The 20000-nt window shown below is 38.8% G+C and overlaps 3 protein-coding genes and 1 long non-coding RNA gene across 4 annotated transcripts in view; 1 reads left to right on the top strand and 3 right to left on the bottom strand.

Annotated features, from left to right (window-relative positions):
• The window catches only part of LOC138002858 (melatonin receptor type 1C-like), a 2161-nt gene extending 39 nt beyond the window's left edge, over window positions 1-2122 (bottom strand). The window contains exon 1 of the mRNA XM_068848841.1: window positions 1-2122. This exon is cut by the window's left edge and continues 39 nt beyond it. Within this exon, the coding sequence (XP_068704942.1) occupies window positions 650-1636 (987 nt within the window). The 5' untranslated portion in view covers window positions 1637-2122 and the 3' untranslated portion in view covers window positions 1-649.
• Window positions 1-20000, bottom strand: part of LOC138003394 (adhesion G protein-coupled receptor L3-like) — a 42344-nt gene that overhangs the window by 2078 nt on the left and 20266 nt on the right. Inside the window, exons 13-22 of the mRNA XM_068849442.1 lie at window positions 19007-19112; window positions 18223-18373; window positions 17834-17918; window positions 17153-17219; window positions 15560-15642; window positions 15002-15128; window positions 13216-13257; window positions 11890-12712; window positions 4495-4536; window positions 3884-3991 (exon numbers count right to left, since the gene is read on the bottom strand). Of these exons, the coding sequence (XP_068705543.1) occupies window positions 12542-12712; window positions 13216-13257; window positions 15002-15128; window positions 15560-15642; window positions 17153-17219; window positions 17834-17918; window positions 18223-18373; window positions 19007-19112 (832 nt within the window). The 3' untranslated portion in view covers window positions 3884-3991; window positions 4495-4536; window positions 11890-12541. The remainder of the gene's footprint in view (window positions 1-3883; window positions 3992-4494; window positions 4537-11889; window positions 12713-13215; window positions 13258-15001; window positions 15129-15559; window positions 15643-17152; window positions 17220-17833; window positions 17919-18222; window positions 18374-19006; window positions 19113-20000) is intronic.
• Window positions 5763-7447, bottom strand: LOC138003397 (melatonin receptor type 1C-like). Its single transcript, XM_068849447.1, has one exon. It carries the CDS (start codon window positions 6959-6961, stop codon window positions 5975-5977), a length of 987 nt encoding a protein of 328 aa, XP_068705548.1. The 5' UTR covers window positions 6962-7447; the 3' UTR covers window positions 5763-5974.
• LOC138003399 (uncharacterized) overlaps window positions 12556-20000 on the top strand; it is a 72367-nt gene continuing 64922 nt past the window's right edge. Inside the window, exons 1-2 of the long non-coding RNA XR_011123519.1 lie at window positions 12556-12636; window positions 13235-13310. This is a non-coding gene — a long non-coding RNA (uncharacterized lncRNA). The remainder of the gene's footprint in view (window positions 12637-13234; window positions 13311-20000) is intronic.

Genomic DNA, 20000 nt, shown 5'->3' with positions numbered 1-20000 from the left:
TGTGTCACAAACTGTAAGGGGTTCTGGCAAATACTACACAACTTAAAAGATCTGCGCAAATATTATGTCTAGGACTTCGAATTATCAGAATTTAACTTTTCTTGCTGCAAATAAAGAGACAACTAAATGTTGCAACACCTTTTCCTTAAAGCAACTTGTTTTCAAAGAAGAATAACACAAAACCAGGAGCCCATCTGGAGCGTGCAACTTCCATACAGCGTCTGTGAAACGGCGTTTTCACAAGTAGGTTTATTTTTAGACTAGCCCTTCCCGCGAATTAGGTCAAAAAACAAAGGCAGTTCCGGATTATTATTATTATTATTATTATTATTATTATTATTATTATTATTGTTATTATTAATTTTTATTTTTTTATTTTTTATAACTCAAATTTGTTTTCCACGTCTCTGGTTAGGTTTAAGTGCCATATTTGGTGGTATATTTTGAAAAGCTACGAAGAATAGTATCGTTTTGGATTTTATTGCTGGATTTAAACACAACAGTAGTTGAGGGACTTAATTATACACTCTCCCACGCCGAATTATTCGGAGACGATTTTTGGTGAGAATTATTCAAGCAAAATAAGAACCTATTTAGCTCTTGTTTTTTTTTTTGCGGAAGTTAACATGTAACAACTAATAGCCTTTCACTACGCTTGTCGAACTGACGCTTTGCCAATGTGATCCGTTGCACTCCTCCGTCTCTTACACCCGATTATCCGAGCATACTCCGCACGGAAAGCCTTGTTCATGAGCCCGTAAATCAGCGGATTCGTGGCAGTCGTCGTAAACATCAAGTAATCGAATATCATATGTCCCCACCGGGGAAGAAACACTCCGCAAACGAAAAGAGCCCCAATTATGCACATAGGAATCCACAGCACGCAAAAGACAGTAATTATCGCGAATACTAATTTCGTTGTATTTATCTCCTCTACGCGACAAGACAGCTTTATTTCCGAGCTTCTATGAGTGTGTTTCTGTGCTCTTAAATTCCGCACCACTAAAATCACATGTCTCCGGACGGCGCGGTAAACTTTGAAATAGCAAAACAGTAGTATTGTTGACGGAATGATAATACAACCCAAAAACATTGTCAGCGCTATGGGTTTCGATTTTTGGGTGTGAAAGTTTGGAGTGCAGAAAAAGTGAGGACCGAATTGAAATCTTGCGTCTAAATAAAGCACCATTCCCACGGGCACGACCGTCGATAAAACAAGGCAGGAAACAACCATAGAAATGGTAAACACTTTTGTGAATATTTCACGATAACGAACTGGTCGGATCACTCGATAATATCGATGCACAGCTGTCGCTGCAACGGTTGTCAACGAGAAACATGCCCATATTTGTATCACGTGACCTTGAATTTGACAAGTGACGTCACTGTACAGCCATTGCCCTTTTATGGCAGCACCTAGGGTCAATGGCATACACGTGACCGCTACGAGCAAATCAGCAAGTGCCAACGTTAACATATACCAGTTGGCCATTTTTCGGAGGGTGGGATTCCTTAAAACAGCTGCAATCACAAAAGAATTTCCCACAATAGCGATTACGTTGATTATGACAAATAAAGTTGACTCTATTGCCGTGGACAAGACACTTCGCCTTGACGTTTCGTCCGTAAACGTCATTTCGAGTCGTTTTTGGTCGAAAAGGTCTTGCTGTCACTTCTTTTCCGATCCGGGGATACGAGTCTTGTAATTTCGCTTTGATAAAGGAGAAAACACTGAAAGAAATTATCCACTAATAGTTCTTTTTCTCTGATCTCGTGTAGCAGTTTTCGAAAGTTGCAGCTTTGAAGCTTTTGTTAACTCGCTGTAAAACTTGCTAAAACGTCACAGGCCCTTTAACATTCGTATGCGTACGTTACGATCGAAAAATGAAAAAGCATTTCCTCTGCTGTCCAAGGTTTTTGAACGTGAAAAGTCTCTTGTTCAGCTCTGATATGGTCAAATTTCTTGTCCAGATGGATAAGTTGTCCAGATGGATTAGATTAGTTCTTTGCTTACTAGAACGAGAACTTCTAGAGCTTGGCTGCTTTTCGTTACATAGGCTCTCAATCCCTTGATGGAAACTTAACTTTGCATCAGATTTTGTCGAAACGAGCAGATTGTTTGTTGTCGGAAGCCCCTTCGTCTTTAACTCTTTTCGAAGTATACCGCCTGTTTTGTAAACCTGTCAGGTGAATTTCCATTGAAACTGGACAATTTGGACAGCAGAGTTTGCTCTGAATATTAATTGACTTTTGAAGCCGCAATTTTCGTCATTTTATTATTCGCAATGGGTTACATTTATACACAAAAGAGGAAAGAAAAGAATTTTCTGATCATTAAATTAAGTTTGCAAACCTTTTCATTCCAACTCCAATATTCAGAGAAGAATCATGCAACAACAGGCAAAATATGTCGCAAAACTTAACTAAAACTGAAATAACTGTTTCTATATTCTTATCATTTTAAATTCGTCACCCTCTGACATTTCCTGACAATAAGTATGACAGGACCACGTTTAATGGCCAAGTTCCATTAGAGTCAGTAACCATGGTTCCAGTGTTGCCCCAATAATAGAAAAGCATTAGACCAGAATTCCTGCTTGATTATTTTTAATTACTGCTTACTGAGTCAGTAAATCCCAAAATCTTTTCTTTCGAAGCTGGCAAACTTCAGTAAATAGGTTTATTGCTGACATCATCATTAACGATTTCGGAAGGCCGGAAATTTATTTCATGCGGGTATTAATAAGGGGGCGAAAATCAACGTGTATACTGATTACAAGTCAATCTTAAAGTGATCACTTTGTCCGTAAAATGAAAATGGCGATCGATTATAAACAAAGACGAATTCTCTTTCCTATACAATATCAAATGCAAATTATTGTAAGTTAGGTAGTTGCCGCCGACTCCGTGCGCAGGCAATTAAGCGACCTTGGAAAGAAAATCGTCGTGTATGACAACCGGTTTCTCTTTGAAGATTTCAAAGCCCTCACCTGTAAACAAACAATGCGTTGTGTATGAATTTCAATGTAATTCGTGTGATTCTAATTATAGGCTACACCAGCCGTCATCGCCACCTGCGCATTGAGGAGCATAAATATCATGTCATCGGTAAACACCTGAAGGACAAACACAACCAAATATCGAACAATCTTCACGAGCAATTCACCACCTTTTAGAAATGCCGTGGAAATATTAAGTTTGAGTGCCTTATTTATGAGATGCTTTTAATAAGGAAAAAGAGACCGACTCTGAACACTCGAAATGACTCCATTCCAGCGAAACTGTATATTTAAATTTTGTTCATTCTTCTGTTTTCCCCGCCTCGTTGATTCTAATGTATTTTCTCACTCTCTATTCTAGATATATATAACGCTACCTAACTTACAATAACTTGCATTTGATAGTGGTGACATGTCGTCGCCGAAACGTCATGTTACTTTTCATTCCGAAATTTTTTTCAAAACCTTTCCTTATTAGAACTATACAATATCACCCAATAAAATTAAACTTCATGCAAACGTGATTAAAATCCTCAATAATGTGGAAATTTCAGAAATAACACACAAACAGCGGTGACAAAGATCAGATATAAACGCATAGTTAAAATTATCTTTTACTTGACGTTTCGTATGCTTCTGCAGACATCTTCAGAAGTGACGGTTAATACAAAATTGAGAGGTTTCAGTAACGTTCTCTATGAGCGGCTGGCGATGGTGGAATTGCCGGTGTTGATCGTAGTTCGAACCCAAACACAACAGCCTCGTCTTAAGCTAATCAGACGGTCGTAAGAGGCCCTATAGGCAGCGGTAGACCACCGGTTACCGGCTTTTATTAAATCCTCTGTTTTATCCTTTAACAGGTGTTATCCTATTGTTTCTCCTACCAAGCTCCATTTCAGATCTCTCCTGTTTATAAGATTATGGTTCGCTTGTGCATGGAGGTGAGCTTCCTTTTTCAAATATTTTAGCTTCGTATCCCAGACTGATCTCACCTAAATGATAACAAAGAAAGAAGATTGAAGACGTTTCTATAAAGCTTTTTATATTGATTATGGAAAGGATTTTTTGTAATGGTTTAGTTTTGCATAACTTCGCGTCGTGAGTGGCTTGAAAATCTCGCACCACTGTTTTTTTATCCAATCAGAGACAAAAGCAAAACCAGTGTTTCTCGCGATTTCCCGCGCTTGACGCCCGCTGCATGCATCTGCTTTCTGATTGGCTCTTTTGAGCGCATGCGTCTGCTTTGGCATTGGTTCTGTTTTCAATACACTTAATTGGAAATTAAGACAACCACACTAGAACTTGGGAAACGGAACAATCACATCAGATTGACGTAGGCGCGGGAAATCAACGGGGAGCCGGCAAGGTTCAGTTCCTTCCTTCCTTTTCATTGATTGGGAGTGGCTCGAAGTTTTAAGCCAATCAACAAACGTAGAAATGTAAAATCCAGACGATGAAGAGCGAAGTGTTTGTGGGAACTAATACTGGTTCTTACCTCCGAATTCCTCACACAGTGCAGAAGAAAAATCAGTAAACCCTAAAATTGTGGCAAGAATAGAACTGGAGTCAATAACCAAGAATGTTTGAAAGGTAGGAGCACCCAGTTAACAAATACACCCGATAATTAGGCTTTTCGCACGCTAATAGCGATATGTTATTATTCCACTGACATCATTTTACAATGAACCGTAAAGAGAATGTGCAAAACATGAGAGTGAATTCTCATACTTTCTACGCTCTCGTGTCCTTGTTTGACCGGTTTGCCAAAGAGCAAATACGTCGTCGTTGTTACAAAACGGAGACATTTTTTTTGGAGCGGAAAATAAGTCTCTCGTTTGTTATTTTATGCTTCTAGCAAAAGTGAACAGAGGCCTCAATAACACGGCGGCCATCTTGAGTCGCGAGGGATTGAAAACTTTTGTTTTTGCGCTCCGAACCTCGTTTCCAAACATTTCAATTCCAGGCTCAGGGTAGGAGATCTATTGTCTATGGCCGATATGTCCGCCGCGCGAATAAAGTCCATTGCACTCTATGCTCGACTTTTGATCGACTTTTCCTCGACACCCAAGTAGGTGCCATTCATACACTGATTAACATTGGTCGATCGAAAAATGTGACAGTGATTGTTGGACAAATGTGAACTGTGTATTCTTTCGTGTTGAATACTGAAATATGACATTTAACGTGCTGAACATTGATGAACAAAGTTGAACGAAATAGAGGTGAGCTCTGTTTCGAACGTTCAACAAGTTGTTATCTGTTGAAGAAGCGTTGGCACACGGTTCAAGATTTGTTGATGAATGTTGACCATTGTGTCACAAACTGGAAGGGGTTCTGGCAAATACTACACAACTTAAAAGATCTGCGCAAATATTATGTCTGGGACTTCGAATTATCAGAATTTAACTTTTCTTGCTGCAAATAAAGAGACAACTAAATGTTGCAACACCTTTTCCTTAAAGCAACTTGTTTTCAAAGAAGAATAACACAAAACCAGGAGCCCATCTGGAGCGTGCAACTTCCATACAGCGTCTGTGAAACGGCGTTTTCACAAGTAGGTTTATTTTTAGACTAGCCCTTCCCGCGAATTAGGTCAAAAAACAAAGGCAGTTCCGGATTATTATTATTATTATTATTATTATTATTATTATTATTATTATTATTATTATTATTATTGTTATTATTAATTTTTATTTTTTTATTTTTTATAACTCAAATTTGTTTTCCACGTCTCTGGTTAGGTTTAAGTGCCATATTTTGTGGTATATTTTGAAAAGCTACGAATAATAGTATCCTTTTGGATTTTATTGCTAGATTTAAACACAACAGTAGTTGAGGGACTTAATTATACACTCTCCCACGCCGAATTATTCGGAGACGATTTTTGGTGAGAATTATTCAAGCAAAATAAGAACCTATTTAGCTCTTGGCCTTTTTGTTGCGGAAGTTAACATGTAACAACTAATAGCCTTTCACTACGCTTGTCGAACTGACACTTTGCCAATGTGATCCGTTGCACGCCTCCGTCTCTTGCACCCGATTATCCGAGCATACTCCGCACGGAAAGCCTTGTTCATGAGCCCGTAAATCAGCGGATTCGTGGCAGTCGTCGTAAACATCAAGTAATCGAATATCATATGTCCCCACCGGGGAAGAAACACTCCGCAAACGAAAAGAGCCCCAATTATGCACATAGGAATCCACAGCACGCAAAAGACAGTAATTATCGCGAATACTAATTTCGTTGTATTTATCTCCTCTACGCGACAAGACAGCTTTATTTCCGAGCTTCTATGAGTGTGTTTCTGTGCTCTTAAATTCCGCACCACTAAAATCACATGTCTCCGGACGGCGCGGTAAACTTTGAAATAGCAAAACAGTAGTATTGTTGACGGAATGATAATACAACCCAAAAACATTGTCAGCGCTATGGGTTTCGATTTTTGGGTGTGAAAGTTTGGAGTGCAGAAAAAGTGAGGACCGAATTGAAATCTTGCGTCTAAAACAAGCGCCATTCCCACGGGCACGAACGTCGATAAAACAAGGCAGGAAACAACCAGGAAAATGATAAACAATTTTGTGAATATTTCACGATAACGAACTGGTCGGATCACTCGATAATATCGATGCACAGCTGTCGCTGCAACGGTTGTCAAGGAGAAACACCCCCATATTTGTATCACGTGACCTTGAATTTGACAAGTGACATCCCTGTACAGCCATTGCCCTTTTATGGCAGCGCCTAGCGTCAATGGCATACACGTGACCGCTACGAGCAAATCAGCAAGTGCCAACGTTAATATATACCAGTTGGCCAGTTTTCGGAGGGTGGGATTCCTTAAAACAGCCGCAATCACAAAAGAATTTCCCACAATAGCGATTACGTTGATTATGACAAATAAAGTTGACTCTATTGCCGTGGACAAGACACTTCGCCTTGACGTTTCGTCCGTAAACGTCATTTCGAGTCGTTTTTGGTCGAAAAGGTCTTGCTGTCACTTCTTTTCCGATCCGGGGATACGAGTCTTGTGATTTCGCTTTGATAAAGGAGAAAACACTGAAAGAAATTATCCACTAATAGTTCTTTTTCTCTGATCTCGTGTAGCAGTTTTCGAAAGTTGCAGCTTTGAAGCTTTTGTTAACTCGCTGTAAAACTTGCTAAAACGTCACAGGCCCTTTAACATTCGTATGCGTACGTTACGATCGAAAAATGACAAAGCATTTCCTCTGCTGTCCAAGGTTTTTGAACGTGAAAAGTCTCTTGTTCAGCTCTGATATGGTCAAATTTCTTGTCCGGATGGATAAGTTGTCCAGATGGATTAGATTAGTTCTTTGCTTACTAGAACGAGAACTTCTAGAGCTTGGCTGCTTTTCGTTACATAGGCTCTCAATCCCTTGATGGAAACTCAACTTGGCATCAGATTTTGTCGAAACGAGCAGACTGTTTGTTGTCGGAAGCCCCTTCGTCTTTAACTCTTTTCGAAGTATACCGCCTGTTTTGTAAACCTGTCAGGTGAATTTCCATTGAAACTGGACAATTTGGACAGCAGAGTTTGCTCTGAATATTAATTGACTTTTGAAGCCGCAATTTTCGTCATTTTATTATTCGCAATGGGTTACATTTATACACAAAAGAGGAAAGAAAAGAATTTTCTGATCATTAAATTAAGTTTGCAAACCTTTTCATTCCAACTCCAATATTCAGAGAAGAATCATGCAACAACAGGCAAAATATGTCGCAAAACTTAACTAAAACTGAAATAACTGTTTCTATATTCTTATCATTTTAAATTCGTCACCCTCTGACATTTCCTGACAATAAGTATGACAGGACCTCGTTTAATGGCCAAGTTCCATTAGAGTCAGTAACCATGGTTCCAGTGTTGCCCCAATAATAGAAAAGCATTAGACCAGAATTCCTGCTTGATTATTTTTAATTACTGCTTACTGAGTCAGTAAATCCCAAAATCTTTTCTTTCGAAGCTGGCAAACTTCAGTAAATAGGTTTATTGCTGACATCATCATTAACGATTTCGGAAGGCCGGAAATTTATTTCATGCGGGTATTAATAAGGGGGCGAAAATCAACGTGTATACTGATTACAAGTCAATCTTAAAGTGATCACTTTGTCCGTAAAATGAAAATGGCGATCGATTATAAACAAAGACGAATTCTCTTTCCTATACAATATCAAATGCAAATTATTGTAAGTTAGGTAGTTGCCGCCGACTCCGTGCGCAGGCAATTAAGCGACCTTGGAAAGAAAATCGTCGTGTATGACAACCGGTTTCTCTTTGAAGATTTCAAAGCCCTCAGCTGTAAACAAACAATGCGTTGTGTATGAATTTCAATGTAATTCGTGTGATTCTAATTATAGGCTACACCAGCCGTCATCGCCACCTGCGCATTGACGAGCATAAATATCATGTCATCGGTAAACACCTGAAGGACAAACACAACCAAATATCGAACAATCTTCACGAGCAATTCACCACCTTTTAGAAATGCCGTGGAAATATTAAGTTTGAGTGCCTTATTTATGAGATGCTTTTAATAAGGAAAAAGAGACCGACTCTGAACACTCGAAATGACTCCATTCCAGCGAAACTGTATATCTAAATTTTGTTCATTCTTCTGTTTTCCCCGCCTCGTTGATTCTAATGTATTTTCCCACTCTCTATTCTAGATATATATAACGCTACCTAACTTACAATAACTTGCATTTGATAGTGGTGACATGTCGTCGCCGAAACGTCATGTTACTTTTCATTCCGAAATTTTTTTCAAAACCTTTCCTTATTAGAACTATACAATATCACCCAATAAAATTAAACTTCATGCAAACGTGATTAAAATCCTCAATAATGTGGAAATTTCAGAAATAACACACAAACAGCGGTGACAAAGATCAGATATAAACGCATAGTTAAAATTATCTTTTACTTGACGTTTCGTATGCTTCTGCAGACATCTTCAGAAGTGACGGTTAATACAAAATTGGAGTTTAAATACACAGGATAATCCATTTCATTTTTTTTTAATGAAAGAGCAGTTTATAAGCGTCGTTTGCGTCAAGCAAACGTCATAACCAATATTGTATTGCTTTTAGTAGTACAGTAATATGAAAGGAAACAACCGACGCTACTTTTTTAGAATCTGCCAAGCAAAGGAGTTTCAGTGCCGTTGTTATGGATTCTTTGCTATGTATGAGGGTAACTCATAAATTAAACCCGTAATCTAAAATACGGACGGAGTAAACAAAGTCATTAAGATTTTGTTATTAAATCTTTAAGGCTGGTTTTCATTAGTGACGGAGTCGAAGTCGGAGTCGTAATCAGAAGCGCAGAGCAATGCGATCTAGTGAAAATCACATGTCGGAGTCGGAAGCAATGTGTAATGTTGCCCTGTTGTTTCTTTTTAAAACAACCATTCACGTCACAATTATTCAAAATGGCAGCTCCCGGGAAATTTGAAAACCAAACGCTTCCAATAGAAAAAATTGCAAAAATTTTGATGGTAAGCATTATGTTCAGTATTTTAAAGTTATATTCTTGTTTTAGTGTCGGTTCCCTTTAATTCGGCCTATTTAATGGGCCAACACCCGCTCGAGAAATACTTGGCGAAGAACTTATATTCTTGTTTTAGCCGAGGTTTCCTTAAAGGGAATCTTTGCTGACGTCATCGTTTATATTTTGTTTCGTCAACATACGAGTTTGCTCACTTAAAGCATCAAACTATGTACAAATTGAGTTAAAAAGGTAAAAGAACTTGCTAAACTTAGTTAAATATCCAGTTTTTAAGCCTTTCAGCTTTGAGGACGAGTCAGTTATTAGCATCAAAATCTGATAAATTAATGGATGGCAAAGGCGTTAATGATCCCGTACACTCTGTGAAATTTCGAATTTTCAAAGCATCATTGCTCAGATATTTATTATAATATCTGGTATATCATCATTTCAGAAATAGCTCACTGCTTAGAAAATGATAGCTTTGTGAGACAGCGTGAAATTGGTTTTGATGATCGTAGGACCATTCGTCCGGTCGTTGAACTTTTTCATGTAAGCCAATACACGAAATGCCGCGCTGCTGGAACGAAAACCTTAAATAACAATGACCACAACCAGGTTTTCTGAGCCCGCGAAACTGAGCACACCCAGCAACCATTGTTTTAACGAAAACCGCTGGTCAGCAACCTGCTGGAACCCGTGGTTTTCTTTTTGGCGGGAAGTTGCATGCGCTGGAACCCGCGTTTTTGGCGGGAAATTGCATGGCCAGAGTACTGCATTTGACACAGTGTTTTCGTAAAACAAGCAACAATTTTGAAGACAACCAAAAAACAAGCTTAGTATTTTTTAGTTGTCGTAAACAAGGAAATAAGAGAAAGTAAGCAGGCGCGAAAGAGAGAAAGAAGGTGAAAGAGAGCGACTGAAAGCACCAGAAAACAGGCGAAGTATCCAGTAGTGTAGCAGCTCTCGAAAAGTATCATTTGATTGGTTTGATACCCAAGCTGAAAACAAAGCAGTAGTGAGCAGCTGAAGATTAAGCAAGCACGAGCTCGAGAAAACAGGCTGAAACACGGCGAAAAGAGCAAGAAAGAGACAGGAAAATAATAAGCAGGCTTAACTGGTCGTATGGTGAGCAGTCTAGTTATAAACGTGTCTGGAAACAAAATCATAAATCTATTGACGCAGATTCAAATGTCATTTCCAATTTCTTGTCAATGTTGCCGCTTGTTTTTGTAATTTCCTGTGGTAATTACGAGACCTCCACTCTAACAATGGAAGAAAAATTAAAGAAATACAGCTGGACGCAATTTTGTCTTGTCTGGGTCTTAGTTTTCGTAATTTACGTGTGGTAAATAACAAAAACTAAAACCTCACACGGCGGAAAATCACTATCGATTTGGCAGACAGTAAGACATTTCCTTGGATTCAAATATCATGCAACAACAGGCAAAATATGTCGCAAAACTTAACTAAAACTGAAATAACTGTTCCTATATTCTTATCATTTTAAATTCGTCACCCTGATCCCGCGAGACTGAGCACACCCAGCAAACCATTGTTTTAACGAAAACCTCTGGTATATATACTAGATGAGATGAATAGAATCTGAATCTCCCTCGTCTTCATTACCTTATCTTTGATCTTCTAGCTTTTGCGATTAATTTGTTTTTTCGTTAACGCAAATATTAAGCGCGTAGATGACATATCATGATTCTATCTTCTTTATTAGCCGTACTAATGTATCACCCAACTAATGGACTAATGCAAATCCTGCATTTTGATTGGCTACGCTACTAGAGGACGATTATTAAAAGTCCTCGAGTAGCGAAAAGCGTGACGCTTTCTTTCGTTTTATTCCCAAATAAATATTTCTTTAACTTGCATTTGCTAACTTTATTATTGCCTTTTCTGTCCGACTAGTTGGGTGATACTAAAACAATTAGACCCTTCGCCCTCAAGGGCCACGGGTCAATAGCCCATTCGGCTTCGCCTCTTTGGCTATTGACCCGTAGCGCTTGCGAGCTACGGGTCTAATTGTTAATTTGCAAGTAGTCTGTGTTTGTAACTTAATTTTGGATTGGATTATAAAAATCGGCCAATCGCGACACACATTAATATATTTGACTCTAGTTTAACGGATATACGTCGTGTAAATTCGGGAATTCGTCTCAAGTTTGAATTCATCAAAACCATGAATTAAAACGTTCGATGAATTCAAATGATGGGATGAATTCAGGGTTACGATCAATTCAAATGTTAGATGAATTCAAGTTTTCGATGAATGCTGATGTTTGATGAATTAAAAGGCCGACTGGCCGCATACAATACACTGCAAGCAGTCGAAAATGAGTCGCGCATAAAGAGAAGGACCAATGTTACTATACCTTTAAATTGTTTATCTTTATTCCTTGAAATAGTCTCCATATTATTCCATTGATTTATTCTAGCCACTGCGGGTGATATGGCTGTGCGCAAGCATGGGTTTGATACTGACCAGACCGCGAGGTTGGCGTTAGTGCACCCACCTTGCTTTTAATTGGTTTGGTTTATATTAACTTAATAAAATTTTCACCCATGAATGCACTGTAGATTGTAATTAAATTAACATATGTTTTTCACTTTTTTGTGGGGAGGGGTTGTGGGGCGCTTGATTTGCTTTCATGCATCTTCATCGATCAGTCCTCAGCAAGATCGTAGTTGCTTTCAATTTGAATTTCATGGGTTCTGTCCTTTTTTTTTTGAAGTAAGGAAACAGGTCCATCTCCATCTTGAGGAGTATTCCATGTTCTTTTTTATTTATTCCAAAGTGAGCTTCCTCTTACTCTGGCACATCGCTGGAATTATTTAATGGTGGCTTCTTTACTCAGAGGTTTCAGTAACGTTCTCCATAAGCGGCTGGCGATGGTGTAATTGGCGGTGTTGATCGTAGTTCGAACCCAAACACAACAGCCTCGTCTTAAGCTAAACAGACGGTCGTAAGAGGCCCTATAGGCAGCGGTAGACCACCAGTTACCGGTTTTTATTAAATCCTCTGTTTTATCTTTCAACAGGTGTTATCCTATTGTTTCTCCTACCAAGCTCCATTTCAGATCTCTCCTGTTTATAAGATTGTGGTTCGCTTGTGCATGGAGGTGAGCTTCCTATTCCGAAGAATCCCCACGTTTGCTTTTTCAAATATTTTAGCTTTTTATCCCAGACTGATCTCACCTAAATGATAACAAAGAAAGAAGATTGAAGACGTTTCTATAAAGCTTTTTATATTGATTATGGAAAGGATTTTTTGTAATGGTTTAGTTTTGCATAACTTCGCGTCGTGAGTGGCTTGAAAATCTCGCACCACTGTTTTTTTATCCAATCAGAGACAAAAGCAAAACCAGTGTTACTCGCGATTTCCCGCGCTTGACGCCCGCTGCATGCATCTGCTTCCTGATTGGCTCTTTTGAGCGCATGCGTCTGCTTTGCCATTGGTTCTGTTTTCAATACACTTAATTGGAAATTAAAACAACCACACTAGAACTTGGGAAACGGACCAATCACAATAGATTGACGTAGGCGCGGGAAATCAACGGGGAGCCGGCAAGGTTCAGTTCCTTCCTTCCTTTTCATTGATTGGGAGTGGCTCGAAGTTTTAAGCCAATCAACAAACGTAGAAATGTAAAATCCAGACGATGAAGAGCGAAGTGTTTGTGGGAACTAATACTGGTTCTTACCTCCGAATTCCTCACACAGTGCAGAAGAAAAATCAGTAAACCCTAAAATTGTGGCAAGAATAGAACTGGAGTCAATAACCAAGAATGTTTGAAAGGTAGGAGCACCCAGTTAACAAATACACCCGATAATTAGGCTTTTCGCACGCTAATAGCGATATGTTATTATTCCACTGACATCATTTTACAATGAACCGTAAAGAGAATGTGCAAAACATGAGAGTGAATTCTCATACTTTCTGCGCTCTCGTGTCCTTGTTTGACCGGTTTGCCAAAGAGCAAATACGTCGTCGTTGTTACAAAACGGAGACATTTTTTTTGGAGCGAAAAATAAGTCTCTCGTTTGTTATTTTATGCTTCTAGCAAAAGTGAACAGAGGCCTCAATAACACGGCGGCCATGTTGAGTCGCGAGGGATTGAAAACTTTTGTTTTTGCGCTCCGAACCTCGTTTCCAAACATTTCAATTCCAGGCTCAGGGTAGGAGATCTATTGTCTATGGCCGATATGTCCGCCGCGCGAATAAAGTCCATTGCACTCTATGCTCGACTTTTGATCTACTTTTCTTCGACACCCAAGTAGGTGCCACGCATACACTGTTCAACCTTGGTCGATCAAAAAAATGTTACAGTGATTGTTGGAGAAATGTGGATCTGTGTATTCTTTCGTGTTGAATACTGAAATATGACATTTAACGTGCTGAACATTGATGAACAAAGTTAAGCGAAAATAGAGGTGAGCTCTGTTTCGAACGTTCAAGAAGTTGTTATCTGTTGAAGAAGCGTTGGCACACGGTTCAAGATTTGTTGATGAATGTTGACGCTTGTATCACTAACTGTTAGGGGTTCTGGCAAATACTACACAAATTAAAAGATCTGCACAAGTATTATGTCTGGGACTTCGAATTATCAGAATTTAACTTTTCTTGTTGCAAATAAAGAGACAACTACACGTTGCAACACCTTGTCCTTAAATCAACTTGTTTTCAAAGAAGAATAACACAAAACTTACTACTTCATTTGATAGCTTAGATTTTCTTTCTTTGTCTCATAACCTTTTGGAAGATTTCTCGCGAATAGAATATTCGTATTTGTCCTCGCACTCATCTGGACAATTTTATAAACTGCTTCTTATCAGGGCGTTACAAATAGATAATTTCGATACTCGATAAAATCGATCGTAATCGATATTTTTCGATAATAATTACGGTAATCGATTAATATCGAAAATCGATAAAAATCGATAGCAGAGTTTTTTGTGATTATCGATTTTGATCGATTTTATCGCTTTTGGTATTTACGGTTCGATTTCAATCGATTTTCATCGATTGATATCGAAAATATCGATTTCGTCAGAGGAACTAAGGCGAAGAAGAAGGCAGACACCGTATAAGCAAGGAACAAATGACTGATGGATATCCGAAGGCCAAAAAACTGGAATTTGTTTCTTATCTTTATATTTTCATCCGAGTCAAATCTTGTGATTATCGATACTTATCGATTATTTTAGCTAATCGATGAACAATTATCGAGTAATATCGACTAATCGATATGTTTCCGATGATCGATTTCTATCGATTTGTAACGCCCTGCTCTTAGGTGGCTTCAACGACATTCGAACCCATGACCTTTCCGTCTATAAACTCGCACTTCAAATATATACATTTACTTCATTCATGGAATCCATTCGTACTTGTCTTTCAAAACAAGCCTCAATAAAGCTTTTTAAGAAACAGAATACTGGTATACCGTTCTCTATTAAAAATCATGTGATTTTTTCATGTAAGCGCACCTGGATAGAGTTGAATAATGTGAATGCGTATTGTGTTGCAGCTCCGCCTTCAGCAAGGCTCAGTAAACCAAACAACCACGTGACCCCCAGAAGTGGGAATAATATAATACATGCTTTAATAGTTGTCCTGAAATGTAGAAAAAAAAGATCAAATGATTTAGTTTTTACTGACATATACAGGGTGGTTTTTAACTGACTGTGGAAAACATATTACCAGTTTCTGTGGCTTTGCCCAACGACGCTTTGTGGTTGGCTTAGGTTGTCGCTTTATCTTTTCGACCAATCACAGGTGGCTAGCCCGCAGGCTGGTAGACTTTTTCCCGCGTTCAATTGTCGCTAAGCACCTGATTTCCTTTGCCCCTCATGATTGGTCAAAGAAATTGCATTTTTATTAATTCGCTGTACAAGACATGTTAAAAAAACACATTGATTTAGAGTACACAGCAGCATAGCTTTCAAAGCAAGTCTAGAAGTGCTGATTTATTGTCAGTAGTTAATACGTAAATCAAAACTAATTTCGCACTAGGATTCCGGCCCACTTTCCGTTGCTTTACTTACTTCAATGCGTTTAATTTAGTCGATGTCGCACTCGGCATGGAGATCATTTCTTTGACAACTGCACAAAATATTATCATATTTACCTGCAAATAGAAAGTGACCTTAATTTAGTTTGGATTGGTAACGTTTTTACGTTACGACATCGCAGCTCTGTTGGAGGAGAAGATTGAACAACAGATCGTACGTGACTAGCTACTTCTGTTATCCTAATAGCATTGGAACATTACAGTATTGTTGTCTGTTTTCCTAGATTTTGGTTTCAAGCCACCCATGATAATAGGCAAACACTTTTGCGATGTAATCCGCAATTTCTCCCTTACTGGAGCAAACACCTTTTCCATTTTTTTTTTCCAAGGCGTTATCCAAACGTTGTACTTTAGGCCTGTTTCCAAAATAGCGATACGCAACGAGCAACAGTCTGTCTGAATTTCAAAAGAAACCCATGAGCAATTTCTTTGATTCTGCCATCTGATTGGCTTCCGTACTCATCTGACTGGTAGCTGTTGATGAGCATTGTAAAGGTAGTCATTTTGTGCTTAAAAAAGATCGATTGAAAATATCCAAATCAATCAATATTCAACGAAATAGAAGGTCTTGTGCTCCGAGCACAGCGTTATACAATTGAGCTACTCGTTCATTTTTTCTTTTCACGAGTCAGAGTCAATTCGACGTTACAATTACTCGTGTAGTGACTGTCCGTTGGCTCATACCAGCACCTTGTGACTTTGACCGAAAAAACTTCTCGAAGTAGAAGCTCTGGTGTGCTGTTAGACAGTTAAGATACTCGTCCTGTTTTTTTTTTCATGAGCCAAAGGGTCATCTCGATGTTACTCGTCTGGACACTCGTCTGGTAACGGTTCATTGGTTCATATTAGGACCCAATGGCAAGGACAAAACAAACTAGTTTTTCCCACTTTGAGTGATGGCTTTCTCTTGTTTAATGTATCCATAAACGTAAACGGCGTTATAGTGTGTTGATTAGCTACTAGTAAGAGGTGGGAAAGGTACTGTAAAGATGGACGATCTGCGGATATCTCCATGGTGAGGGAGAGATTAACGAGTTGCAGCTTCCGTGTCATGAGCCTCTTGCCAATGCACAATACTACTTCTATTACCTTTTCTAAGTTAAAAATGAATTCAAATAAACATTCTTTATCTTTAAGCCAATAACTTTAGAAAAAGTTAATAACCTTAAACCAGAAACTCATAAGGGTTGAAACGTGTAACGGCCCCTTGTGTGCTGAGAAACAAGCTTCCGAATATTCAATTTGCTAAGTACCATATTTGGAACAACAACAGCGAGGGGTTTCCAAATATGGTACTTAGCACTGAAACATTCAACCAATCAGTTCGCACTGAATATTCGGAAGCTGTGAACGCGCGTTACACGTTTCAACCCTTATGGGTTTCTGCTTAAACTTAATTTCGGTCCCAAGACATTTTTATTTTAGTCTAATTCGCGATAAGTTACAAGCGAATGATTATCATCAGCATCAGTAATTAACTTCCTAATGCAAATGGTAAATGCCATCTAACTGTTAAATTGTCAGAAAAGTCCGAAAATCATGTAATAGTAGTCATTTGCGCACTTACAAAGGTTATTAAAATCACTGGAGCGGCAAATGCCCATATGTAGTGTCTTTCTGCCGAAAGCCAACACCTAATATGACAAAAAGAAAAAGCAATTAAGTTCTGGCGTGAGAGATTTATTTCCCCTCTATTAACCAATGAAATTGGTGTTTGTTTGGCGCCCTAGCTGCCGCCTTTTTTTAAACTCCTTACCGGCTTAAGTCTCCATTCCTGGCACAGCGCTGTGTTGCAATGTTGGACACGTAGCTCAGCGTATACCAGCAATGTACAGTGCACAACTTTATGCATCGGAACAACGTATTAAGGATCAAACGAATGAGAACAACAAAATAAAAAAGCTTCGCATGTAAGCTTGTACTTAAGCTTGAATAGTGTCTATTGAATAGACAAAAAATATATATGAATTAACAACCGCGCTAAGAACCCAGCTGGAAGGGGACACCTTGATGGAAACTGATTCAAAATAGGCTGAATTTGAATTCGGAAAAACACATCAAGTTCGATATTATTGAGGGCGTGAGATTTGTTCACGAATCTATGAGCTATTACCGACACTACCTTTTCTCATCTTGCCAGCGAAACTCCTTAACTGTGCTTCTCTTTTTCTGACCTTCTTTGTAAAGTTTCATTTATCTTATGTTTTACCAAGTTCTTAGAGTCGCAATGACCGTCGATGGATCTTACCATTTTCGAGCCCTGTATTGATAGATTCCATCGTCTGTTAAGTGGGCAGTTAGCAAAGTTCCTGTTACGACTAAACCTGGAAACCCTGTTGAAACAAGTGAACAAATGAGCAAATGACCACAAGTAGTCTTACCTTTGGCCAGTTGATTGTTAAGTGGATAAAAGCTAAAATTTCAGAAATACCTCTACAGACGCAAGCTAAACGAAGGCGTAATCTATTGTTTATTCTTGTCGTTGTTATGGATATGCTCACTGCTTAATTAAGCTTACTAGGGTATGTAAGCGATTTGTAAAGACACCAAATTAGCCGCTGTGACGTTACACGTGTATGCTTTATGAGGCAACCTTATTTAAAATATGTAACTCATTATATTGGAAAATGAACTTACCAAATGAGAACAAGTAACAATAACGTAGCCTGAGCTCGGTGTTATAGACTTCGATAATCAAGAGGTACAACATAACGCCTTCTATTAACATCCAACAGAATGATGACAGATAAAAATAGTGAATTAGAGCTGCCACTGTTATGCACAGCACCTACATTGGGACCAGAAAAAGAATATCAGACTAGTCGCCCATAAATGAAGACAGCTCGCCCAGGACTTTCCTTTTTCCCATGGTATCAGTTGACTGTTGTCGATTATGTTTGTAGCGAATGTTGGTGGACCATATCATTCCAGTTATAAAAGTTTCTCAAGTAGGAACGAAAGATTTCAACCCATGACCTCTGTGATACTTTTGCAGTGCACTACCAATTCGCAGCGCTGTCAAGCCAGCTGAGATTAACTGGTCATTTTTTGAGAGTGAATTTAAAGACACTACATTTGAAAGTAACATATATGAACTGCGGATAGAATCATGTAAAGAGTTTTTGCTTTCCTTTAGCATAAACTCGCAAGGTTAAGGCTTTTTTGACGGACAAACACAGGGGCCCGTGGGCTCCTGGCAAAAATCGAAACTCGGTCGGTATTTAACCACGCATTAGTTTTATTCCGCTTAAGTTGAACAACTGCGCCCTGATGTTTTTTGGACTTCTGTTACCGTCGTCGATGCCAAATTAAGGCTCTCGAAAAGCGTGGGCAAGGAAAAAAATTGCGACTTTCGTCTCTATTCGTATGAGATAAAGACACAAATTCAAGCACTAGAATGACGTTCACTGGAGAACCAAACCTGATCTTTTGTCGATTCTATTCCCGCCAAAAATATCACTTGTGCTGTCGCTAGTGTGGCTACCAAGTTTATATGGACGTGGCTTTGTTGATCTTGTTTTGACCACCTGAAAGTTGAGCGAATCAGGGGACATATTACTTAATAACAATAATAATAATAATAATAATAATGATAATAATAATAATAATAATAATAATAATAATAATGATGATGATGATAATGATGATGATAATGATACTGATAATGATAACGATTATAATCATAATCACCATCACCATCATCATGGGGACGCCACCCCAACCAAAAGCTGGTTTTTATGAGTGAAAACGCATGCTGCGAGTTTGGCGTGCACTCTACCACTTTTCCGTCCTCTGCAATACAGCAATGCGGCTTTGACGACAAAGTGAGCGTACACCAATCGGTCTTTCACTCTCTATTTATCTCAACGGCACTCCTACCAATACAATTGCATGAAACGACATTTTCCAACGCGTTTTTCAACGCGAACAAGTCGGCCCGGAATAAGCGCGAAGTACAAGTGTTTACTTTTACGTGATGTTTTCGTCTGGTCCTCATAACCGACACGAGCATGAACACAAGCAAGATACACAGCCGCATTAACCAAAATACTAGAAAAGGGCGTAATAGTGGAACAATACATCCCTTATTGAAGGTTTAACATACAGTACGTGCGGAAATTTTGCTTGTTGCTCGTATTTTTACGCAACTCGCAAAATATCCGCGCGTATTATATGTTAAACCATTTAATAGGGTGTAGGTAATGGTCATGTATGCAGTTGCGGTCCATGTATGTCCCAATACAGCTGCACAATGCGGAGATTCATGGTATTTTGCATAAACTTTACGCGAAGTTAAGCCTGAAAACTTCATATATTGCCACACTTACTTGCGGAGGGCTGTCCAACCCTCCGCAAGTGTGGGCCATTCTTAATGGCAGAAAAATATAATGCTCGGCAAAGGATGGGATATCTGG

The sequence above is a fragment of the Montipora foliosa genome, chromosome 5, assembly GCF_036669935.1.
Source record: "Montipora foliosa isolate CH-2021 chromosome 5, ASM3666993v2, whole genome shotgun sequence".
Lineage (NCBI taxonomy): Eukaryota > Metazoa > Cnidaria > Anthozoa > Scleractinia > Acroporidae > Montipora > Montipora foliosa.
Note: the sequence above shows the minus strand (reverse complement) of the source record. Positions and strands in the feature narration are given on the sequence as shown.